The 27,594-nt window shown below is 34.4% G+C and overlaps 1 protein-coding gene across 3 annotated transcripts in view; it reads right to left on the bottom strand.

Annotated features, from left to right (window-relative positions):
- Positions 1-374: 374 nt before the first annotated feature.
- Positions 375-27,594, bottom strand: part of SNTG2 (syntrophin gamma 2) — a 256,219-nt gene continuing 228,999 nt past the window's right edge. For all 3 annotated transcript variants that reach the window (XM_087882430.1, XM_087882429.1, XM_034432001.3), the window contains 4 exons: positions 22,444-22,653; positions 8,499-8,591; positions 5,217-5,327; positions 375-640 (listed from right to left, as the gene is read on the bottom strand). In XM_087882430.1, coding sequence (XP_087738556.1) covers positions 509-640; positions 5,217-5,327; positions 8,499-8,591; positions 22,444-22,653 — 546 coding nt within the window. In that variant the 3' untranslated portion in view covers positions 375-508. The remainder of the gene's footprint in view (positions 641-5,216; positions 5,328-8,498; positions 8,592-22,443; positions 22,654-27,594) is intronic.

Raw genomic sequence — 27,594 nt, forward strand, 5'->3', positions numbered from 1 at the left:
GTGTGTCATGTGACTGGGTGGGAGTGAGTGACGTTGAGTTGACCATGCTTACCCAGGTTTTGTGGCTCCCGGTGTTTTCTTTTCTAAGGGAAACGGGTCCAAATGGCTCTTTGAGTGTTTAAGGTTGCAGACCCCTGACCAAGTCAACTGAGTCATTATACATAAAGCTTAGTTGTGTCTCCAAATATATTTTAGCATTTAAGAAAATTCCTGTTCTCAAGTAAATTGTTAAATGGATAATGCTTGATAAAAAGGTTTAAAATAAGATTACAAGTTATTATTTTAAGAATATATTCTTTTAGGTGCTAGGCAATAAACTGATTCAGTTTGAATAAAAACTTAACTCATCAGCTTTAATAATGATGAATCAAATGTGAAAACTAGTAGCTTTTATTGATAATACAACTATAGATCTGTTATAAAATTACATGGAATTGTAATAGTGCACATGAAATTTTTTTTCTTTAAGAAAATAATTTATCTGTTATAATCACAACACATTGTTCTCTTAATTACTGTAAGTATATTTTCTTGCAATGAATTGGCTATCTATAAATGATGGATCCACCGATGCAACTTTAGCAGCTATAAATGAATGAATGCAGTTTAAAACTGCTGTCAAATCTTGAAATTCTAGTTCCTGAAAGGAAAATAAGAAAAACGGAAAAGGTGAAACAAAAAGCATCAATAGTATTTTTTCGTACAGATTATTACGCTCTCTAATTTAACAAAAAATGGCTTTCTTTTATATATATCTTTTCACTTGAAAATGCCATGTCAGTATTTTAATGCTCAAGGTAATTGATCTGATGTAGTGGGGATAATATGAGAAGAATTTAATTTATCAACTATGAGTCCATGTACAAAAGATGCTGAGAAAGGAAACACACACATACACACAGTAAATATATATACTATATATATATATATACTATATATATATATATATATATACTATATACTATATATATATATATATATATATATATATATATATATATATATATATATATATATATATATATATATATATATATATATACATACACACATACATACATACATACATACATACATTACTCAAAAAAATAAAGGGAACACAAGCAGAAGACATCCAAGATCTGAATGAATGAAATAGCCTTATTAAATACTTTGTTCGTTACATACAGTAGTTTTGTGTTCCCTTTAGTTGTTTGAGCAGTGTATAAACTACTGTATGTAAAGAACAAAGTATTTAATAAAGCTATTTCATTCATTCAGATCTCGGATGTCTTCTGCTTGTGTTCCCTTTATTTTTTTGAGCAGTATATATATCTATATATCTATAGATATCTATAGATATCTATATCTATATCTATATCTATATCTATATCTATATCTATATCTATATCTATCTATCTATCTATCTATCTATCTATCTATCTATCTATCTATCTATCTATCTATCTATCTATCTATCTGTTTTCTGAGGTTTTTGCGGGTGTTTGTGTGTAGGTCTTTGGTTATTCAGGCTTTTTCCCATGTAAAATTGGAAGTGTCTTGGCGACGTTTCGACGAAGTCTCATTCGTCATCTTCAGGCTGGTGTTTTCAGCTTCGTGCTTCTGCGATCACACATTGCTCCTAGAAGCACGAAGCTGAAAACACCAGCCTGAAGAAGACGAATGAGACTTCGTCGAAACGTCGCCAAGACACTTCCAATTTTACGCGGGAGAAAGCCCGAATAACCAAAGACATATATATATATATATATATATATATATATATATATATATATATATATATATATATATATGTGTGTGTGTGTGTGTGTGTGTGTGTGTGTGTGTGTGTGTGTGTGTGTGTAAGTTTTCATGGTTATATATGTGTGTACAGTTAATATTTCGGGTTTCTTCCCGTGTAATTGTGAACATATCCCTAAAAGGGTAGAAGCGACGTTTCGACAGAATCTCATCTGCCATCATCAGGCTTATGTGAGGGGTCTTTTGCAGTAACTGCCGTTACTATTTCAAATCTGGTGCTGGTAGTCTGGGATGGCTCCACCTTTTCATTCTGATTGGTTGGGAGTCCCAGTCTGTGTTTATTGGCTTGGCTTCGGGTGTATGGTCGGTTTTTCTCCACCAGGTGTGTGTGTGTGTATGTGTGTGTGTGTGTGTGTATATATATTTATATATATAGATACACATTTATATATGCATTTATATATCTTTAAATATATAAAAGTTAAAATGCATTCTGATATAATTAGTAATTTTGGAACATTGGTGGCCATCACCAGATTTTGCTCAAAGCCATCTTCTAGATATGGTGAAGGTTCCTCTGAGATGATACAGGTGAACAGTTTCAAAACTAGCCAGACAGTTTTAATGAGGCCTCATTCATTCTTTGGAAGACTTTTTCTAAGCCCATTTTTCCATTTTCTAAAATAATTCTGTCTAACTAGAAGTCATTGTGGACTTCTTGGGATAAAAATCTTAGTTTTATTTCATTGTTTTAATAACTTTGCTAATAGATTGTTGGCATGTAATGAATTTGATGAAGTATCCTCATTATGTTCTGAGGAGCAAATTAGTTAAATATGGACTGAGTGCCTAAGCTGAATCCAAGGTGGCTTAAAAGTCATCCTTAAAAACTGTGCATCAATGGTTCCTCATCATACTAGAGTGAGCTATAAAGATGGTTACAGAGGGTTTAGTTCTGATCCCAATGCTCTTAAAGTAGGCTTATGAAAGAAACACTGTATTGTGATGCACAGAACATTTAGGAAAGTTATTATTTTATTTATGAAAGATTGAACTGTAATTGTCAATCAATAATGAAAATTTATTCCATATTCCAATAACTGTGTTTAACTACTGTATATGAAAACTTACTTAAGCTTCCTTTTAAGTCAACAAGGTCATTAATTGTTGGACTGCAATCTAAACTTCTTCCCACAAAACAGACATGGAACAGTGCTGATAAAAATTAAAGCAGGGAATAGACCACTCAACCCAGTTATGGACCAGTTTATTTGAAACAGCCTCGGTCCATATATACAGTGGCCTTACTTGTTAGAGGAAAAAAAATCTGTTTTGACTGGAGGAGTTTTCTTTTTTTAAAAAAAATAATAATCCCCAAATGGAGATTAAATTCTTTTCTCCAGCTTTTTTAACTCTCCTCTCTGACTACCAAGTGCTAAAAGAGCTCAGTCAGAGACAAGAAAATGTTTTTGGCTACCAGAAAATAGCCCTTCTCCCCTCTGAGAGCCAGCTCCCTGAAAAATGTTCCCTCTAACCCGAAATTGCCATCCCATTGAGAGCTTTGGTTTATTTGTTTGTCCTAATCTAAGAGTGTCATTTGTCTGAAGCTGAACTGAGAGTCCGCAGTCTGTTTTTTTCTTCTAAAGGATCAGCCCACCAAGTTCTTCTCACTGGGATATTGATTTCTCCCCCTATGATTTTACAACTTCACTCATAGGTAGTATAATGTTCAGGAGTTATGCTTTGTAAAATATTTCTTCCTTTGGGCATAGTTTCTGCTGTTTAATGGATATTTTTTCACAGGAATCTTAACCACGGAGTAAATATTATCTAATACTGTCGTAATAAAAGACTATTAAAGGTTATTTCCAAGGGAAATAGAAGCATAGGAATGTTTCCAGGCTCTAAGAGAAGCTGGGAACCTTTTGAATTTTTTTTGTTTGGAGTATGCTCTCTATATGGCTGGGAGGAGAAATAGGAAACAAATTTTGGCAGAAGGTTCTACTTTGTCTACTTTGTTCCTACAGTCTTACAACTTATATGACCAATTAAAAAATGGGGGAACAATTATTACAAGAGCATCTGCTTTGTTCTTCTGACATTTGCTAGTTTGTCTGCTTAAGGGGAATGAAATTCACCTTGTTTGATTTCATAATGGGTTTCTCATTATTGGCTACACTTTGCTATCCAGCAACTGCAAATCCCATCACATGTTAGGCCATTGTGACAGTACAAACTGCATTAATAATAAATATTCAAGTTATCCACCTTACTTCTCCTCCCATTCTAGCAGTTTTTGAATCCAAAAAAGAATATGAAAATTAGAAAACTCTGCTTATCAGATTGCTTAATCAACTTTTTCTGTTCTCAGGGCATCAACATAAAGTTACTGTGCCTATATTTGCACAATTTGTGCAACTAGAGAAAATCTCAAATTACTTAGGAAAAAGGGGAACATTTGTATAAATTTCAATAGGAAAAAATAGTTTGTGAAGTGGACTATGAATACACTAATATACCAGTTAGGTACATTGCTAAATTGTAAATCTGTTGAACCAAATATTCACCTGCATAATATTTTGTTTACCTAAAGATTGAAGGTCCATGGACCATTGACTGACTCTATATACAAAAAATAAAAATAAAAATGTGGCTCATGGAAAATTTAAATTACTTTTTTTTTTTTTTTGCAAGCCAGCCAGCCAATCAACTATCTCAAATGTTGATTTAAAAAAAGGCTGGACCAAAAGAACAGGACGTCAATGGAGTGGAAAGGCAGAATCACCAGGAAGGAAAGCTATGAAATCTCATGGCTTCCTCCAACACTGGCTCCACTTAATATCACTTCGAGGGGAAATATGGGGATGTATGCATGTGCAAGTGCAAATGTGAGTGTATCATATATGTGTAAATAAGTACACATGTTCCCAGCCTAACAAGTGATGTGACCATCTGGTCTGAAATCATCCAACACCATTGAAGATAGAATACTAATGAGCAGTTATAACTTAGACTGAAAATTTATGAATGCTTTTATGTGTTTTGAATCGTGAATAATATTTACTTCTTTGCCATTTTTTTTTTTTGAAGCAGAAAGGAAGACAAGTAAATGAAAAGCAACTGTGAATACGATGGGTGAATTTGATAAATAGAAGTAATGTGATTAGGCACAAAATCATAAATAATTAGTTTCTTTAAACAATTGTTACTTATCCACCAACTTTTAATCTTTAAATAATGTGTATCTATAAATAGAAATTGAAATATCTGTCACATCAATAGCTCAGCTCAATACAATAAGATATAATAAATATGAGAACAATGCTGATTGGTTATTGGTAATCTACTTTGTGTGGAAATACAGAGAAATCATGCTATAGATTACCTCTGCAATATGAACTAGAAACCTAGATTACCTTGATATATTTTCTATTTCTATAGTATATATTCTATATGCAGCAAAGTATGACACTCACCTTTGTCTCAATTTGTTTTGTTTCAATATTCTGAAAAAGCAGTTTAACTCGAGTTTTTCCATCATCTGATGACCCCTTGAGCTGAGAAAATTTAAATCTCCAGAGAATCTTCTGCAAGGAAATGGAGAATTCTTAACATTATTGCCCATTGGCTAAAGTTGTAGCTTTAGTTGGAAGATCTGTGATCTTTGCATATGGACACTAATTATGAATCAATATAGAAAAGATCATCCTTCCCGCAATCCCATTTCTTGATGCTTTCTTCCCTTTTTCCCATTCCCTTACCTTTTTCCAGTGGAGGTTGGGGAGTGTTTAAAAGAAAATGGTTAAGAGTCAGTGAAAATATTAATATAAAGAGAAGGATGTTAGTTGTAGAAATTGTATGTGAAAATACTGTTTAATGTAAAATAGATCAGTAGATGAAATGTGGAAAAAAAATGAACTGTTTTTGATGTTGGAGGAAGCACTAAGTGGAGAGAAATAAAAGCAACAAAAGCAAAAGAATTAATTGAAATTAAGATGGGAATTGAAATTGAAATGTAAAATTGAATGAAAATGGAATGTTAGTAAACGATGTAAATGACAGGCTTGTAAGAAGTAAAATGCAAGAAATACATTGTTAAAGGGAAAAAAGGAAGGGTTGGGAGATTATTTTAACAATGGTTTCAAGGAAAAAATGCAATAAGTTGAAATATTTGTTAATAATTAAAAAGAGGAGGGGAATTTCAAGTGATATTTTTAATAAATGAGAAAGATCGGGGTTGCCTGGACACCATAGTGGAAAATATTAAATTGAAAATGAATACAGCAATAGAGATAGATGAAAGAGGAGTAGAGAGTAAAGAGATGGAAAAGAAGGGGAGAAGAGAGAGGGATGGAAGAGAGGGGAGGAAGGAAGAAATTAGAGTAGGAGAGAGGGCTAGACAGAGAGAAAGAAAAGAGGAGAAGGAGAAAGGAAGAGGAAGTAGAGAGGAGAAGGAGAGGAGGAAAAAAGAAAGTAAGAAGGAAAGAAGAGAGGGAGATGCCAGTTTGAGAAGAAAGATTACTGTACAACAAAAAAGATGAAATGGAAGAAAGGCAACCCCGAACATATATAAATATACTAAGATAAAGAATGAAAAAATAAAAGAGAATAAATATGAATAAGCAGGAAAATTAGAATTTGAGGGCTAATGAAGATGTTGTTTATATAAGTAAGCAAAGAAATATTGAGATATAATTAAAAAAAGGGAAAAAAGAAAATTGTGGCAAAAATTATAATTGAGTAAAATGTATTTAAATTTGATAAATTTTATAAGATAAGATATGGCCAATACTCTGTTCAAAAAAGATGTGGGTGAATGTGTGTGTGTGGAGGGGGGGGGGGGACCAATAAAACTTGACTTAAAAAAAAGAAAAAGAAAAGATTATCCTTGCAAAAACGTCAGCTCTATGGCTTCTCAAAAAAAATTTTTTGACGATGGCTTATGACCATGCACTTACTGTAGTTAAGCAAAGTATTAGAGCCTGGGAAGGCCAACTGGGCCAATCTGTCTTATCCAGGAATGTCTTTCTGAGTAATCAAAAGCCTTTTTTTTCAAGCCAACAAGGTATTTAAATCCATTAACATCTCACATTCCAAAAAGAGCTAACATCAGCATGTTTTCATGCCGTTCCAACTTCTCAAAGGCAAATATAAATAATTTCTTAAAGAGCTAAGATTATTCCCCTTGTGGAGAAGCAGCCACAGAACCCACAACCCATTTTGTGTTACGTTGCAGTTTCTCTAATGATGCCAGGGCAGGCTTCATAACTCATTTGATGATGTACCCAGACAATTATGATTAAATTTATGCAGTTACTCCTACTAGCCCAATATATTTCTATTTCCTTGAATGTGGTAAATACTGTTTGTAACATAAGATAGGTGATTGCTGATTATTTATTTTTTAAATATGTATGGCTGCACAATTTGAGCTCCAACCAACCAACCAACCAACCAACCAACCAACCAACCAACCAACCAAATAAACTATTCTAATGAAAATCAATTCAAAACACTTAGTAATCAGGATCTCAAAATGATAGGCCTCCTCTAGACAGAAACTCCAGCCATCTTAGTTTTAATTATACGTTTATGTTTATATTGCTCAATTAATTTGTTAACTTTCACAATTTTAGTCAATGAGCATAATAAAGAACTACTACATGTTGGTATTCACCTGCACTGTAGAACAGCATCCCATTTTAGATACACATCTGGCCTCAGTTTAATTTGAATAAGACCAATGGCTATGCTTTGTATATTCTCAGGAATATTTTGCTGTAAATATTTACATGGTATATATAATAAACTAAGCAGTTTGACATATTTATTTTAATAGTACTAAATAAATTATACGTTCATAGTAGATCCATCACTTCTTTACTTTTCCTCCTATTTTAATGGATTTCTGGATTTAAAGTTCTGTTCTTTATATTCATGAAAGAATATGAGCTTGCTTGCTATGATTCAGCATTTCATAGACTTGTCTAATAAATTGATTTAGTTAGAGAAGTATTTTATTGATTAAACATACTGTTCCATGGTTAAACATTGAGAAAGGTATTAAAGAGGTAATAATTTCTTTGGAAATGAAAGTGAATTGGCTAATTTGATTTAAGTCAAGTGTTCTCCCTTTCAATTAAATTTGCAGTTTTTAAATCCAATGTGTTGTTTAAATATAGCTTACTTGATATATCCAGCAATGTTTCCAATAGCTTTTTAAATGTAGTATTATACATTTATTATCTTTCAAATGATTTTTTCACTATATTTATTTTGGAAAACAGCCAGTCTGATTTATTGTTCAAACATTTTAGAACTTTCTTCACTATGCAATTGTTCAATATTGCGTTCTTTCTAAACATACATTTTAATCAATACATTGAACTGTTCTGGTGAGTGGGTGGGGGAAATTTTGAAGGCAGATGGGAAGAACTGAAAAGAAAGAAAGAAGATTGTTTTCCCCTCTTATTATTATGCTTTTGCTGTGAGAAACAAGCATAGATCAGGTAGACATTTTCCTAATTCTCAAAGTGAGTCAGAGGAGCAGCAGGGCCATAGATTCTGAAGAACCAAGTTTTTCCCAATCTATCCATAGAGTGGCCTTCTCTTTACTCAATCAAAGCACAGCTCAGTTTCTAATCTTCCACCCTTTGAAATGTGAAAATCGGATTTTTTCCCACTCCAGAAATTGACATTCATATTTCCTAAAGTAATAGCATAACATATTTTATATTTTATTTTCTGATGCTACTTACCTTTGTTTTATTGTCAAAACATGTGAATCCCACAGCAAAATCTAAGGTGAAACACAGACTTTCTCCTTGCCAGGAACACATAAAAGTTTTAGACTAGAGAAAGGATAAAATATGTATTTGTTTAGTGATTTAAAGTGAAACATAAACTGTAAGAGCTGTAATTTTTTATATACTCACTTAGAGGTTTAGTAACAATACACTGCAGTTGAATAGAAGGAGTAAGAATCCATGTAAAACCACAGTCCAAAAGGGAGTGATATGCTACATTTGAAACATTTCTAATATTCGAGATTTTTCACACACTTTCTGACTTGGGGATTATCATATTTCATATATAATAATTCTCTTCTCACTGCTCTGGGTGGTCTGTGTCTTCCTCAATCTCAGGGCCTTTATCAGAAGCCTGGGAGTTTGAGAGTATTGCCTAGCATCTTAGTTGCTCCTAACAATGCACTGGACAGACAGCTCTGAAGTTGTTTCTAGGATGTGTTGGAGCCACCCTCCCAGCTTAGAAGTCACAACCCTGAGTGTTCTTACCACCATTGGGACCACTTTGGTTTTTACTTTCCATATCGTCTCCAGGTTCTGATATCTCTCCAGCTTCTCATACCCCTTCTTTATGAAGTTGTTGTCATTTGGCATCACTACATCTAGCAACCACTGCTTGTCTTCAGGTCCTTGTCTGCTACCATGATGTCTAGTTGTTTTGCCAGTACCTATCTGCCCATAGGATTCCACAGGATTCCACAGGATCTTCACTCTCTTAGTTGCTATGATCTTCTCTGGAATCTCCAAAGGGGTGCATCTGGCCCTTTGGCTGTTCCTGTCAGGCCCGTTTGAGGTCAATCAGAAATTACACATAAGCTGCAGAGGAAGCTGAGACAGGTCCGGCTCTGCACAATTAGTATGTGCTCCTTCATTTGGCTGGTGGCCATGAGAGGGCAGAGAGAGAAAATGGTTTTCTTCGCCTGCACAGCATTCACCCTTTGCCTGGAGCAGCTGAGGTGATGGAGTCTGAAGACATCAGATCAGGTTCAACCCTTCACAACAGTTTCAGTTTCTCATGGGGCCCCTTGGCAAAATTGTCCACCCCTGGTCTAGCCTATATTCTGTACATAATACCAACTACAGAACTTACAACAGTTCATTTAGTGGCCTTTCAAATTTACAAAGGCACGGAAAAAAGTAATCTATGACCGTTTTTTACACTTGAAGATGTTTGCAGCATCCCCATGGTCACATGATCAAAATTCAGATGCTTGGCAACTGACTCATATCTGTGACCATTGTAGTGTCCTGGGATCATGTGACCTTGTGACAAGCAAAGTCAATAGGAAAGCCAGATTCACTTAACAACAATGTTACTAACTTAACAATGGTGGCAAGAAAGGTCATAAAATGGGGAAAAATTGACTTAACAAATGTCTCACTTAGCAGCATAAATGTTGGGCGCAATTGTGGTCGTAAGTCGAGGACTACCTGTACTTGGTTGTGCTGTTCTGTGTATGCTATTCCTGTTGCATCTTACACCCTGCTGTTATGTGATGGACTGTCTCTGAGACCTCTTTGCACAGTCTGCCCTCAGGTCCTGTCTCGTTTGGACTTAAGTTGCTGAATTCAAATGAATTTGAATGAAGGAATTCAAACATAAATTCTCAGGTTACTTGTTAACACCCTACATGAGCTATGTATTTGAGATGAACAAATGTCAGTACGGTCCAATATCAATGTGTAATTGAATTATGTGTCACATCTACTGTATATTATGTGCCATGACACATATTAAAACTTAACTGTGAATGAATGGTTTAAAAATGTGAATATCTTTCTTTTTTCTTTTGGGATTAAATTCACTGAGATATTAATACCTCTGAACGTTTCATCATTTTTTACAAACTATTCCTGGACATATTTATTCCAAATGTAGTTGAGTCACTAATTTTAGTAACCAGAAGAAACTTTTTAACAGATCTTTTAAAAAAGAAACAGTACACAGAAGATGTAAAATGCTTGAAAACTTGCAAGAAAATTTACATTTTGATCTATACATATATTTGCATATTTTTGTTTTCTTACCCGCAGTACCTTTAACAATAAATGTTTGTTCATATATGATGAGTAGCATCTAGAGAAATGGGAGTTGATAACAGTTTTCAATTTGAAATGTGAAAACTTTTGTCTTGAATAAATTTTATGTTTTGGGTTAAATATCTATGGAGGCATTATTTAAAGTGTGCCCAATAATGTGAATTGGGACAACTTCGAATTAAGTAGACATGTACTAAACATTCTCAGTTTGCAAATACCTTTCTAATAACTTTTGGGTAGCAGGCTTTCTGAATATAATTGGCCATGATAATTGGTTTTCCTTGCACCATGAATCCTAATAACAAGGTCCTTTTTTTTTTTTTTTTTTTTTTTTTTTACAGATGTTTGCACAGAACAAGATTTGGCCTTTGGCAATAGGCACAGAACGTTGAGGAAAAGGAGTTTTCTAACCTTTTAAAAATATCTTGCATGTGTAGATTTGGGGCCACAAATTTAACTTAACTCAGTCATTATATATAATGGCTTGAAACAAGTATAATATTTTATGCATGTACATAACTGCAAGCAAATATCGGAAAAGCAGCTCCATATGTTGTACATAGAATATAATAACATTTAGACCTAGGTCAAAAGAAGCCTCGGCAAATATGCCTTGAGGGAAACATTTAAGTATTACAAATATAGCAGTCATATTGTAACTATAGGTATGTCGCTTAATGTTTTTCATACTTTGTGTGACTGCATAAATGTTAGGCTAAAAACAGCATCTACAGGAGTGCTTACAAACATTTTCTCTAGTGAGTTTCTGCCCTGTTTTGTGGGTCTGGGTTATTTATTTTGGTTACAGGTGCAAAATATCAAAAACATATTCCTATTCATATATTCAGTTTTGAGACTGGTGAAAATCAAAATGTACTAACATTATGCTCTTATTAGATTTTTAAGCACCATCTTGGTTTCCTCTTTCCGGTAGTTCGTACACATCTGTCCATATGACACCCCCCTTCCAAATTCTGCATGCAGGCTTTATTATTTGTGTACATAAACACATCAATGTATATTCTTTTTTTTTCTCTTCAGAATATACACATTTCTTTGCATCCTGAGCTCTGTGGACACCAGAAATACTAGGTGGTTTTTTTTTTTTTGTAAACTGTGTGACAGAACTCAAGATTTTAATATTTTGGTACCAAACAAGATCCAGAAGCTTTGCCTTCAGAAATATATTTGCAATAATGATGGATTTAAGGAAAGGCTTTAAAACTCTGAAGCAGATCCAGAGACCAATACTCTTGATCCAAAATACATCATAATTATAAAATGAGTATTTCTTGTATACCTCTGTAAAAAAAATCAGAATTTGTTCTTCATAGAGTTCACCAGAGTATGTAGAAAACTGTGAAATGGGCACCCTTATTCTATATGAGTTCCTTTTGTGTCTTTTTAAAATACTTTTTAATGGGTTTTAATGGGTTGTTTTAATGGGTTGTTTTTGTTTTAATGACATCGGGGCCAAATTATTTAATGTGTTTTTAAATTGTTTTTAAATTTTATATGGTTACTTGTTTTATCTTTGGCTGTGCACCGCCCTGAGTCCTTCGGGAGAAGGGCGGTATAAAAACTAACTAACTAACTAACTAACTAACTAACTAACTAACTAACTAACTAACTAACTAACTAACTAACTAACTAAATAAATAAATAAATAAATAAATAAATAAAATACAAATGTGTGATTGCCATTAGCAGGGTACTATTATTGCTTTTAAAAAAATATCAGTCACATATAAGCTAGAGCTGCATACTGTATCTGTTTCATTGCAGCAAGACTACAAAAATTATACTGCGTTATAGAGTTATCCACAGGATCCGATGCTTAATTCAAAATGATGAAAGTGGTTTTGCGCAAAGCTCTTCCTTTCATATGTGTAGCATAACATGGGCACAGCCAGTATTGTGGCAGCAAAACACGGCTTTCCTCATCCTCCCTGCCCCCCCTGAGAATAAAAAGATAAAAATATTAATGAAGAAGATTTTTGGGCAGAGAGAAACTAAGTTAAGATCAATTTAAAAATATACCCATTGTTGGAGCAAACCAATTACTCCACAAAATCTATCCACATGCTGTCACTCTCTAATAATTGCTTGCCATAATATATTCCGTAAAATTGTGCTATTTTAGTGCACGCACCTGCCTCGGTATATGGGTATTGAGGAAGGAAAATAAACAACTGAATCAAACTGTATGTCTAAACTTTTTAAAAAATAATTGAAATGCATATAAAATCTTGTAGAGTACAAGATAGAACCAATCAAAAGTGAAATAACTTGAAGTAGAATAACTTCAATTTGCACATTCTTCCAGAGGTTGCTCATTAGCCCTTGAGAACCAGTTGATTTGCTTCCAGACATTGCTTGATAGATTCTGAACGATTTTCCCTACCTTCTTCACTTTTTGATTAATAAATCATAGAGCTATCATATTTGGATAGTAAAAATCCAAATAACCAATAGATGGCAACAAAGTTATGGAAAACATGTCCTTGTTGCTAAATAGATGTTGGCAACCTAGACAGACACCTTGTTCAAAGAATTGTTAGGAGCAGCTTTATCAGTATGCCTACTTGATCACAATACAAATCCTTTTCAAATCCTTTTTTTCTGTTCTTATTTGTTTTGATTCATGCAACTGTCTAAAACTAACATAGCTGAAGCAGGTATCCCGATTTAGGTTTTCCTCTGAAAGAATCATGAATGTAATTAACAATATGCAGCATGAAACCAAGCACTTAAATAAAATAAGGATAAGAATGGAAGTATATTTTTTCTTCCTATTGCAGATTTTTTTATTATTACTTTGGCTGATTCTTTATGCAATAATTTCAGCTCAAATGCTTGTGGTTAAGTAGTAATGTAGTGTACAGGTGGTCTTTGACTTACAACAGTTTGGTTAGTGACCGTTCAAAGTTAAAATGGCCTGAAAAAAGTGACTTAAGGCTGTTTTTCACATTCACGACCATTGATATATCCCTATGGTCATGTGATCAAAATTCAGATGCTGAGCAACTGGCATGTATTTACAGCAATTGCAGTGTCCTGGGATCATGTGATCACCTTTTGTGACCTTTTGACAAGCAACGTCAATGAGAAGCTAGATTCACTTAATAACCATGTTACTAACTGAACAACTGCAGTGATTCATTTAACAATTAGTGCAAGAAAGGTCATAAAATGGGGCAAAACTCACTTAACAACTGTCTTGCTTAGCAGCAGAAATGTTGGGCTCAATTGTGGTTGTAAGACAAGCTCTGTACCTGATTGTTTTCTGGGCCATAGACACATTTACAATTACCTCTCTAATGACTGTATGTAGATCCTCCCACTTTCCTCACTGTGTGAAATTATGGCTCTTAATATCTAAACACATATTAGGACCCAAGACCCTCCAGGACTTAGGAAAGGATCCTGACAGCATTGCCTGTCTAGACCAGGGTCAAGATGTATCCTGACAGACCTGGAATTATGCAATGCTCTCAAGGTTAAAGCTTTTCCCCCCTGTGGACCAGGCTCAGTGTTGTATAGATACCAAAAGCTTTGCACTTAATTAAGACACCCAGATGCAGGCACATCTGCCTTATAGTTGTAAAAATATAAAAGCACAAAAGCATCAAGTAAGGGAAGAGGAGATTGTTGGCTGGAGATGTTTTTATATAGCATGGATTCATGATCCTGTGTGTTATCAAAAAGGAAAAATCTGCAGCTGGATGCCCAGTGGGAACAAGCAGGACCCAAGAGAGAGATCTGCTGAATGAATTGTTGTTTTTGAACAACAGACCAGATGTCAGCACAGATAACTTGACAAAAGTGCTGGAATCCAGGAAGACCAAAAAAAGAGTTATTTTCCTTTCTTTCCATTCGTCTCCCTAGACTGTCAGCAAGCTATAAAGTGAAATCACAGAAAGAAACTGCAGGAGCGAGCGAGGGGCTGAATGAAACAGGTAAGACAGTGCAAAAAGCTCCATGTGAAACTTTTTGCAAGGAACTGTATATCGACAACTTGTAAAGGTGACTGTGTATATTAATTGTCACTGTAAATAGAGAACTGTGTATGGAAAGTTCCTGTCCAGTTTTCCCATCCTCCACCTTCAAAGATATTGATTGATGCATGACCCAAGCTAACAGATGACTTCACCCAAGGGCTTTGTGTACACGTTGAATATCAGTAGAGAGAGTCCCAAGTCCTGAAAAACCCCATAAAGTAAGATTTCAGGTTTCATTTTTTCTATTGACTAACACTGAATGGGGTAGAAAAAGGAGAAAGAAGGAACACCGGTGAAGCATAGTGGCAACTACTCCCAACATTTTTGACATGGTTCAAAATAAAACTACAATCAATGGTATTAACCGCTGGTTGGGAGCAAATAGGACCAAGAAAGTCACACCAACTCTATTCTGCTGCTGCCAGAATTAAAGAACATACCATTACCCCAGCTGATTTGAAGTGAATACTAAGTACCAATTAAAGAAGATGAGTATGGGTTTAAAATTAGAAGAAGAAACTTCAATAACTGCACGTATGCTAATGGCACTATTCTGATAGCTGAAAATGCAAATAATTTGCAAGCTCTGGTAATGAAACGAGTATAATGAAAATGTTTTTTTCTTCTGTTCAATCATGTCCGATTCTTGGAGGTTGTTCCTGCAGTTTTCCTCGCAAGGTTTTTTCAGAAGTGGTTTGCCATTGCCTCCTTCCTAGGGCTGAGAGAGAATGACTGGCCAAAGGTCACCCATTTGGCTTTGTGCCTAAAGTGGGACTAGAACTCATGATCTCCTGGTTTCTAGCCTGCTGCCTTAACCACCACACCAAAATGGCTCTCTTAATGAAAACACAGGCTAAGGTTAAATATGAAGAAAATAAAACTAATGACAACAAGGTACAGCAACCAACCTAAACTTTGGCAATGAAGATACTGCAGTAGTGGATGATTTCTGCCTTAGTTATTAAACAATGAAGGAACCAGCACACAAGAAACACACTGCAGACTAATACTTGGTAATTTAGCAGTGAAGACCTTGAGAAAGATATTCAGATGTTAAGATGTATCTTTACATACAAAGATGAGAGTCATGTAGGCAGTGGATTTTTCTGTGATTTTTCTATGGAAGCGAAAGGTGGACTTTGAAGAAGGAGGATTAAAAGAGGACTGACTGCTTTTGAACTTTGGTGTTGTTGAACTTTGGAGAAGGCACCTGAGAATATACCATGGATAGCCAAGAAAACAGGCAAATGGATCATAGAACAAATCTTACTTGAGGCACAAATGTTCAAACTATCAAAGTTTTTGGACATAGTATACGAAGAGAGTTAGCTCTCTGGAGAAGTGGGAAATGTGGAAGGGAAGAGAAAAAGAAGATTACCATCAACAAGGTCTTACAGCAGAGAAGACTACACTCTTTTAAGACCTGAAGGACTTGGTAAAGGCTAGATCATCCTGAAAAAAATATCTATGGTATGTAACTGCTAAGAGCTGACACTGACTTAATGGCACACAATCATAATCTTAATATATTTTGGTACTCTTTGATTACACTGTCTCATTCCTACATGCTATATTCTAGATATTCGTAGAAAATGCCCTATTTTCCATTTCAATATAGCTGAAATGTTTTGTGTTGCATACATTCTCACTATATGTTCTAATGTATTATTGATCTTGTAACTGATGAAAAATCCAAGTAAGTTTCAAATTAGCAAACAAATAAAGTTTACTTTTGAGACATAAAATGTGTACTACATCCGTGTACTAGGAGCTTCTAAAATTAGAATGGAAGCAAACTGGATTTCATAATGGAGAAAGAAATGACCGAGAAACCTGAATTTGTAATACGCTCCTATGCATAATGAAAACAATCTAAACCTTAATTGTGTAATTAAAGTCGTTCTTCTAGGAACAAACAGATCATTATCTTCTAATGACCACATAAATCTGGTCTTATTTAACTGCTATTCATATCTCATCGAGTTTACAGAACCTATTACCCAGTTTTATTTTCTTTGGTTTTCCCAAGAAGAGAGTTAAATATCTTTTCCCCAAAAACAAAAATATGCAACCTTGCCTGGATTTATCATTTGCTATGTCTTAACTTTTATGAATTTAAAGGTGGAAGCATCAACATTTTGACAAGGATATATAACAAGATGTCTGCTTATGCAGAATTCAGTGTCGTGTGATATGGTGACATTGATTAATTGACATGATCAAAACAATTTTGGCAAATATCAGAGCGTGTTTTTCATAGTTAAACATGCAAAGAGAGTTCAATTGTGATTATCATATATTAGTTTTTAAAAAAGCGGTGTGCTTGATTTTCCTATAAAGATCTGATGTTAAAATGACCATCTAGTAGTCACCCTGGGAAAAAAAAAAGAATGCTGAATTAGATCAACTATAAGCGGGATCACATTTGATATTTTTAATTTGATTTACATAAAGAGATCTCCAGCTTGTTTAAACCTTATGGTTCTGGGTTTTTAATTGTTGATATAAGCCAAGCACAATGAATACCATTGCTTAATTCTAAGGGAGAGTTAGAAGGGGTTTAGAAATAGCTGTCAGTTATATAGATTTATAGATACAGGTAGTCCTTGATTTGTGACTGGTCACTCAGTGGCTATTCAAAGTTACAGCAGACCCCCTACTTATGACCTGGTTTCAAAGATATGGCCATTGCGCTGCCCCTGCAGTTATGTGAACAAAATTTAGATGCTTGGCAATCTGCCTGCATTTATGACTGACTGCAGGGCCTGCTCTCTTTCCTCAACACAATCTCTGGAACTTCCAGAAGAAGATCTTCAGAAGGTAAGTGAGCGATGGGTGATGGAAAATGGGGAGGAAGGTATCAGCCCAATATTTGACAGCATAAAGTATAAATATTTTGTATTTTAATATTTTAGATATTTTATATTTAGGTAATCCTTGACTTACAAACATTTGTTTAGTGACCCTTCGAAGTTACAACGGCACTGAAAAATGTGACATAGCCGGTTTTCACTGTTGCAGCATCCCCATTGTCATGATCAAAATTTGGACACTGGGCAACTGGTTCAGGTTTCTGATGGTTGCAGAGTCTTGGGGTCATGTGATCACCTTTTGCGACCTTCTGACAAGCAAAGTCAATGTGGAAGCCAGATTCACTTAACAACCATGGTACTAACTTAACAACTGCAGTGATTCACTTGACAACTGTGGCAAGAAAGTTCGCAAAAATGGGGCAAAACTGCCTTAACAGCTGTCTCACTTAGTAACAGAAATTTTGGGCTCAAGCGTGGTCATAAGTCGAGGACTGCCGGTATTTAAAATATAAAAGATTGCAGGCCTGAGGTCTGTGGGAACTCAAGGGGAGTGTACTGTACCTCAGTGGTTGGGAGAGATCTTGGAAAAGCTGGGACAGGTGGGTCTGGGTCTATGCTAGGTCTCCCAAACCGTGATCCACTGAGTGATCTGCTGGACGCTTAATAATCACATTGGGAAGAGCAGGGATGAGGTTTGTCAAATGAGATGATCACCGGACTGCCACAACTTGCAACCCTAACGGCCAAGCTCCATTATGATTCTATGTTGAGGACCACTTGTACAGATTTAAACTATCTGTATTGCAAGCAGTGAAATAATTAATTCTTTTCAGAATCTCCACTTATCACAGATACTGAAGGTATGCAGTAGAAAAGGAGATAACAAGTTGAAGGAACACTTATTTATTTATTTATTTATTTATTTATTTATTTATTTATTTATTTATTTATTTATTTATTTATTATCAAGCATGTATAAGATAACAGTTTGTGTCTATTGTGGCTTGTCTTTTTTAATTTTTTTATTGTGTAACTTGTCTTGCACGTTACCAAATTTCTATTCTATTCTATTCTATTTTTATAAAAAGGGTGGGGAGGAATCACAGGAAAGGTTTCTTATACTGAATCTCTGAAGACTTTATGAAATCTTGACAAACTGCAAATTATAATTTGCTCAAAGCCGCTTGCAAACCACCTTCAAATGGTGATTTCAAGTTGTTGAGAAGAATTGGATCTAAAGTATAGTGTGCAAGATGTATCATAGCAGAGTACTGCATCCAGGTGGATGATTAGAAAAGATTTTAAAAACTTTAGTTTTGTGTTCCTTGATATTATGCCATATCTAATTTCTAGGATGGAAAAATTATCCCACACAGTTTCCTGCACCATTTATCTCACTCCTAGCCAAAGCCCATCATGCTTCCCTGAGCCCCCCACTCCTCTACTTGATACCACAAACCTGCAAATTGTATTTTTTGAGATTATTGTAGCATATATAATAAAAATAGGGAGATTTTTTTTTCTTATCAGGGAAAAGAAAAATTTGTGCTTTGTTATCTCCGGATGACACTGTTCTTCTTTCACATATCAGTCTGAAACACTAACTTGAGGCTCTAGTGAAATATTGGCAAGATGATCGAGTATGATAAAACTAGATTTTTGGTTTTTGATTTAAAAAATTCAAAAAGTATAACAGGAAAAGTCAATATTGTATGATAACTCAGTCATAGTTTTACTTCGATACTTTTATCAAAAGGGATGGTATGGCTTTAGAGATTTTATACTGCTGTAGCAATACAAGATTTTAATGCATTAAAATATTTTATGGAACTTCAGTTTGGATTACAGTTGCCAACAATAATATAACCCAATTGGAGGTGAAAATTTAAAGAGTTCTTTTAAAGGTTCCAAGTTGTGTTCCAAATTCTGATATTCTCATGGAAACTGGGTCTTTGGTAAACCAAAAGATTGATCAGACTCATATTAATCTTGATTCTTTGTTTTCCAGAGCATGACACTGAAATATTATTGTATTATACAAATATTATTTGACAATTCAGTGCAGGAGTTAATGGGAAACACCAAAGTTCCATGTACAGCCTTCATCTTTAGAAGCAATTTCAATTATGTTTTTCCGCTCCCTATATACTGTAGCAGTTACATTTAAAGAAATATGCAATAGCTTTTGTATTGCTGTCAAATATGTTATATAGTAGATTTCAAAAGTTTCTCATGTCTCCCAGATTTTGTCCCTGTAATGGTATTGACTTTGAATTGTGGATCATGCTTTATTGTGTTATAAATTTTACAATTGATCTTAAACAAGGTCTTTATTAATAAATGTTTTATGTAATATTTATTCCTACATTTTATCTGTTAAAACCATTTTACCACAGGCCAAAATTTAAATATATCTATAATTTGTTCTTTGGATCTTTTGGCTAATAATATTAAAGTTGAAAACTGAGAAAAATAAGTTTAATAATTAAAAACAGTTTAATAGTGGACCTTGCAATACTTGGGCACAGCAGAAGAGAAGAGAAAGAATTGAAAAGAATCACAAAATAAAAAGAACTACCAATAGGATGACTGTGGCAAAAGAAAGCAAAGACAGTACCAATACTATTAGGTGCCTTGGGTGCGATCCCAAAACATCTGGAGCACAACTTGAACAACATCGCCATTGACAAAATCACCATCAATCAATTGCAAAGGGATAGTTTGGAACAATATCTTAAATATTATTAAACAACATTTTCCTATCCTAGGTCCTTGGCGAGGACTTGATAGGTAGTCAAAAATTCCAAGTCTGGCTAACTGGCTAAAAATCTAAACAACTGGCTAACTCTGTGACCCACCATAACAGAATTGAAAATTGGAAAAAAAATAGTAATGATATTCTTTTTCTTCAGAACATATCAGTAATATTTCAGAAATATTTAAGACTGTGTTTGTATGTGTGTGTAAACAACACAGCTGTTTTCATTTATGGAGATTACTTGTAAAAGCCATGAAAATGAGACCAATAACAGTATTCTGAAACAACTGCAGCAAAGTGACAATGAAGTTAGGAAAAAAATTAATCAAGATTGCTATCGATAGATTTATAATTTTCTATGGGAATTCAGATTAAGAAAGTGCCATAAATTTCAATTTCCCTTATGAAGAATGCCAGACTGAGGTGCAGTAAATCTGTGGAATAATATTTTTAACTGGCCCATAAAATTGGAGTTAATATTAGGCTCATTAATTAGGCTTAATTAATTAATGAGTTGCAAGTTTAGTTCTCCACCAAAAAGCTGAGTTTTATAAAGGAATACTTTTACAGAAATATATCCATTTCTGAAGAAATCTACTGTCAGAAAAAGAACACCGAAGTACGTTGTTCTCTGAGTCCAATTTTTATTTTACTTTTTTGTATCTCTCTGTATGTGTATGTGTGTGTATGTGTGTGTGTGTGTGTGTGTCTATTGAGTCAGCATTGATTCCTGGTGACTGCCTGGATTAGTTTCTACAGTTTTTTAGGCAAGATTTTGAAGGTGGTTTGCCCTTTCTGGCTTTCTGGGGCTGAGAGAGAATGACTGGCCCAAGGTCCCCAAGCTGGCTTCGCTGTCTAAGGCAAGACTACAATTTAAGATCTCCTGGTTTCTAGCCTAATACTTTAACCGCTACACTAAATTTACTCTCAGTATTGTTTTACTTATGTTCTTAGTATTTGTATTTTAATGTTATGTTTTATCTGTCTACTTGCAAATAGTTTTCCAAAAACATTTGGAAGGCACACCCATTCCTCTACATAAAGCAACATCTGTTTGAAGAAGAGGCAGTTTCTTTTATAATCTCTAGAAGATGGCAGAGGAAAGGGAAAATAATGGAAAAACTTCTCTCGTTCTAGTGACAGATACCTTCTATCAACAGAAGAGCATCTATTAGATAATTCATTTGTCAGTATCAAATTTTATAATATACTGCATTTGTGATACTAATACTTTCCTCAACTATAAAGAGCTTGAAGATGGTCACATGATATCACAACTTTTTTTTAGACTTAGAATAACTTTATTGTCACTTTGAATGTACACTAATCGGCATACATTAAAATTACATTTAGTTGCATACAGCTCTCAAAGGGTCACCACTTCTAATATACACTACATAAACATGACAAAATAAATAAATAAATACAAAATTATGCATATACCTACATATATTACTATATTTTTCGTTCCATAAGACGCACTCCCCCCCCCAAAAAAAGTGGCTGGAAATGTCTGTGCATCTTTGGTGAATAGCAGCCGGATTGCTGCGGCGGGGTCCTTTTACAGTGCTGAACCCTGCCTCTTCTGTCTTTGTCATTGCCTGCCTCTTCAGTCTCTTTTCTACAGTGCAGGAGTCAATAGGCAGAGCTGGCACATGAGAGGACACCTATCTGTGGTCCTCTCAGGCTCCTCCTGAAATTTTTTTGTCTTATTTTCCTCCTCTAAACCTAGGTGCCTCTTATGGTGAGGTGCATCTTATGGAGCGAAAAATACGGTATATGACACGGAGAAAGAATTGTCTACTTTGGATGTATACATGTACATGGTGAGAAAAACAAAACTTGGCGAGTTTACCAGATGGATGGCATAGGGAAAAAAGCTGTTACAGAATCTGGTAGTCCTGTTATAGATACTTCAAAACCTCCTCCCAGAGCGGAGCAACAGAAACAGACCATGAAGTGGGTGTGTGGGGTCTCTAAAAATACTTTGAGCTCTAAGCACATAGCGCTTATATGCAGTACCCTGAATAATGGGAAGCAAGCTTCCTATAATCTTCTCTGCTGTCCTTACCATTCTATGAATGGACTTCCTCTCTGAGGCACTGCAGCCACCAACTTATTAAATACTTGTTTGAACAATCCCATCCTTGTCTAAATGCATATGTATCTCTCTCCCCATACATATACACATATAGGCAGGGCTCATAGAAAATTTAAATACGAAACATACACAAAATACATTATACATTTATTCAAGTGGCAGATGTATTTTTTCTATTACTTACCCCTGTTCTCTGAACTTCCAAAAAGATTGCTCTTTGAAATGATTTCTCCCATATTGCCAGCTCACTTCCTTGTTCCACATTGAAGTAATGACTCTTGCCATGTCCAACCACAACACTGAAACAATATGGCCTCTGGTCTTCAAGCTCGTAGTCTTGGTGAATACCCAAATATAAATTTGCTTGTAGCCAACAGTCATTATTGAGCCAGAGCTGAAAGATATATTTTTGAAGATATTTCATCTAAAGTAGAATGAGAATAATTTGATCCTGTAGAAATAAATCCCGGACGTTTGAGTGTCAGCCTTTTTGCATCAGAATCATGCTGATATTTCACATTGTTAAATTGAGAAACTATAGTGGCTCTCTTGTTCCACGGCCTCTTTTCATTTTTTTTTCCAAAGCAGGAATTTTCAGTAATCAATCCTAGTCCACCTATCTGTTTACTAATCACATGCTAAGATTCATAGGAAAACACCATCCATTAACATCTGAAGAGCCTAAATCTCTGCTAAAAGAGAACATTTCCTGATCCTGGTGGCTTTCATTCATTTGATTTGCCCTACTTGTTAGAAAATAACAAGCATCAGCATCAGAAAGTCATATGTTGACTAGACTGAAGCACATCAGATTAATAAATAAATTCCTACTGCTATAACGTTTCATGCAGAGGAAGACAAAGGGGGTGGAAAAGAATCCAATGGACTCTTTAGATATCCTTCTAGGCAGTTCTCATTTCAACAGCAGACAAGTTGAGACCCTTATGCACATGTCTCCAAATGATACATTTATAATTGATTTATTAGGTTAGTGGATTTTGACTCACTTTCATTTTCTGCACACAATACTGAAATTGTAGATTGGGAAAAGTATGAATTTAAATCTTTACTGGAAAATGAAACAATATATTAATTCTGATGAAACAATATGTTCTTGATCCAGGAGATCTACTTTATTTATTTAAAATGGAAAAGGGAACCTTTAGCCCAAGGGCCATATTAAATCTACACATGTCTGAGATATACTACTGAAGCCTTTCTTGCTGGAGCCTTTTCTGCTTAGCTTGAAAGCAGCAGTCAGAGCATAAGGAAAACTGAATACCAGCCAGTTAAAAAAAAATCTGAATATCTGGTAGAAAATGGAGAAGTCTAGAGTATGTTTTTAGCCTTGATGAAGTTTCTCCTTTCAGATTACTAGTATTTTTTTAAAGCCGCATAGAAGGCAATCTTAAAATATTCCCGAATGAGTGCAAAATAGCTTACAATTACCACCACTATGACTATAAAGCAGTTGATTTTAATCTAAGCAAAGATACATTCGATAGAACTTCACTGTCCAATTGAAATTAATGGGGTACAGATGTGATGGAAAGAATGCTAAATAAGAAGAGCAAATCTGTAGCCCATTTCTAAAATGGGATGAATAGTAACATGCTGCTAATTCAGATGTGATAAATACTACTTAATTAGAATGAACATCTAATTTATGATGCTAAAATGACAAATAGCAAGACAATTAATAACATGGAAGGTACTGTATATTTATACTCATACGTGTTTGCGTTAACACTGTTGCTTGGAGTAAACAAAATCTTCATGCTGATTGATTTTAATAAAAGGTATCCTTTTTAAGAAACCACCCACATAAATCATGTAAATCAAGCAAGCCAAGGTTTTAATTATGACTTGTAATTACTATTACAGATTATTTTGTTTAAACATGTTCATAATCAGGTAACTAACTATATAGCAGAATTGCTGGGAAAATTTACTATTAATGAAAAACTATTAGTTAAGTGGGATTACTTCCACTATCTATCCACTTAACTGAAAAAGCCTAAAATATTAGATATCAATAAGAAAAAAAAACAGATTTAGTTCTTCTCGGTATTAGTATATGCATATACATGGAGAGAACTGTTGTTCAGTGCTGATATATAATGTACCACTTCTAAATGAATAAATAAAAGTCAAGTGTTATGAATATTTCTGCTCTTCACTTCCTATATGGAAAAGAATTTCAATGTATTAATTGCAAATATAAATGAAATTATATAATGTGAAAAATTAGAACTGAGAGTTCAGTACAATCTATAACCACCATATCATAATTTTTTAAGGGAGTGTATGCCTCTCTTTGGGCTAATATTGTTCAATCCACATTTCATAGCTCAGGTTCTGATAGTCTGTGACTTGGCACTGAGAAAAAGTTAAGTAAGGTGCTTGCCAAGCTAGAGGAGAAATTGTTCATTTTCTACATCCCAGTCTTACATTTTTAAAAATTAGATGCAGTTTATGTACTTGTAGACGTGAAATGATTTTGAAAATGAACTCACTTGGAACTTTTCACTTGTTATGACAGGACCTTATCCAACTTGAAACACTAGGTTTAATTTCTAAAACAAATCAACTTCCAAATTATTTTGAGCCATATTTCCAGTATTTCCACTTCTTCAGTTTTAAACTGCCATGCTTTTGGAAACAGGACAGAAAAGAGACTCGTTCCTATTTCCAGGCCCCGTTTCATGAAACATATGTGTGCTAACTTACGGCCAAGGCCTTAGGAATTATGAAAAAGAGAGATTTATTAAAAATTATAAATAGAAATGAAATAAATATTACATGTTGACCAATCTTGATGACCCTTAATGATAAAGATTGTCGGAATGAAGCTTAACAATATATGATAATGAACAGCAAACCCCAATAGCAGAGACCCATGCATGTTCATTTAGACTTAAAACGATTTTTACTATTGACTGGTTTTAAGACACTTGTAAAGTAATGATGCAATAAAGAATCTATTAGTCTGGAAATATTGCTAATAATGAATGTTTCCAGCATTCCTCACCAATGACTACATTGGGGCCACTCAAATTAATAAATTCAGCAAAATTTAAGTGGCCATAGGCCATAATTTCTCCCTCAAGATACTCAGTGACTGGAATACATCTTGAAAGAAATATTTGCAGTGTTGTCTATTCTGCAGATGTACTGACCCCTGTTTACATGTTTCTGAATAATACTAAATAGTACATACTATATGATATTAAATATTAAGGATCAGAATATATTCTACTTTGTACATGGGAGGGCTTCAAATTATTATTTGGAGAGAGAGTCATGGGGCAGGGAAAGAACCATTCATTAGCCATGGAATATTCATATGAAGGTACTAATGATAAGATATGCATATTTAATAAAGAAAAATCATCAGTGGATTTAGTAGAATAGGTGGCATTACCTGGCTGAGTTAGAAACTAGTAATAGCTGGATTCAAGACTAACAGGGATGTCAGCTAGACTAAGAAGTGAAAACAAAATCTCCGAAAAAAGCCATCCAAACATTTTTTGTATTGTTGCCTAGAAAGCTGCTTGAATGTGTCCATGAAGACACCAGGAGTCAACTAACACTTCAAGGACCCTTCACCTCTAGCAGTCAATAGCAGGAGAATTAGGTGGAAGACAGATTCTCAGAGATTTAGTGCACTGCAAATTCATGATTGGTAGAGAAATGGGAGACCATACTATATATTATTGAACTCCAATGAGAAATTCCACAGCTAGAGAGCGTCTACAATTGCCTGCAAAGGGATTGGGGTGGGGTGGGGGGGCAGCTGGAGATATTCTGGGTCCCCCAGGAATTCAGTCAAATGTTGGTCTGTGGAGGACACATCAGCTTCTCACTCAGAACAGAAAACAGCTTAAAAGAGTAAATGGAATCTTTGAATTTCTAATGGAGAAACCTTAATCTTTCTTGAAAATCACATTTACCCCAACTTAATTGATTTGCTCTAAGTTTCCTTCATTATCATTTATACTGAAATGTTAACAGAACAGAGGCTAGAGTTGCACACTAACACTTTTGTATTTCAGTTAATGTATTCATGAAGACTGACAATTCAGTATTCATTTATTAAAATGTCAAAAACACAAAGTACTGAATCCTAAACTCACCAAAATAACTTCCAGTGTTACAATTTGCTTTTACTGTGTTGTTATTAAAATTAACTTTGCCAAAATAAGTAAGCAGTCAGGAAGTATGAAACAATATGGAAAATTATGTATATTTTTAAAGAGGTCAACTGATCTACTAAGGGCTTCTGAAGCATTCACGAGGAAGCAGTTTAGAAGAGGAATTGCTAATACTCGAAATATAAAGTTTAATCTTTCATTTCTTCCTTTATAAATCTAAAATCTAAAAGGTCAGCAAATGGATTATAAAATGTTTTTATTTTTTTTAAGTTTCCAGTAAGTTTTCATCAGGCTAAGTGGTTAAAGAAACCCAGAAAAAAGAACAGAATGGAGGAGCAGATGTATTGTTGATATTAACTGTTTTACAGTCTTAGATAATTTATTTAAAAACTCTGTCATGCAAGCTAGGTGATATTAGTTGTAATATTATTAAGTTACATCCATCCAAGGAAGAACAAAATAATTGTTGATTTTTCTCCTTTTTTTCTGGAGTTTTCATAATAATGCTCGATGGAAAGCTTTTGGAAACTAAGTTTGCAATTACTGCATAAATTTGTTGCTTCAATGTGGATTTTGTATTATTTTAATGCTATACAAAACACTTTATTTGAAATGTTCCAGTTCAAAATGCTATCTTCCAATTTTAAAAGATGTTCTGATATTCTTATGAACTTTTCAGAAATATTTGAACATTTTTTTAAAGTGTTTTGAGCTTAAAATACTATTTTCATTAGTTTTCACTTTCAGTGAGATCAGAAATAGCAGTTTTGAAATCAAATTGGTGAATTATGCATTTAAAGCATTTCAGACTTGAAACATTTTACACATTCCTAATGTTTCCCCATTCCTGATCAGCATGGCGTTTTTATATATTACTTTATGAAGTTATTTTAAGTCCTATGGCAAAAAGATTCCTACAAAATAAGTATCTAAATTAAAATAAAAAGCAGATATGACCATGGAAAATCCAAAGCAATCCATAGATCATGCGATGGTTAAATGAGTTACCAATGAGGCAATTCAGAAAATGTTCTGCCTTTTTTACGGGTAAATCTATCTTGATTGGCAACTATTGTCACTTCTTCAGTCAACATGAGACCTTTTTTCCTGGAAATACCATCCACAGTGAGAAATTTTGCGTGAAACATTTTTCTAGGAGAAAGCTGAGGACAAAACTACCA

Source organism: Pantherophis guttatus, chromosome 1 (assembly GCF_059756535.1).
Source record: "Pantherophis guttatus breed Tessera chromosome 1, ASM5975653v1, whole genome shotgun sequence".
NCBI lineage: Eukaryota > Metazoa > Chordata > Lepidosauria > Squamata > Colubridae > Pantherophis > Pantherophis guttatus.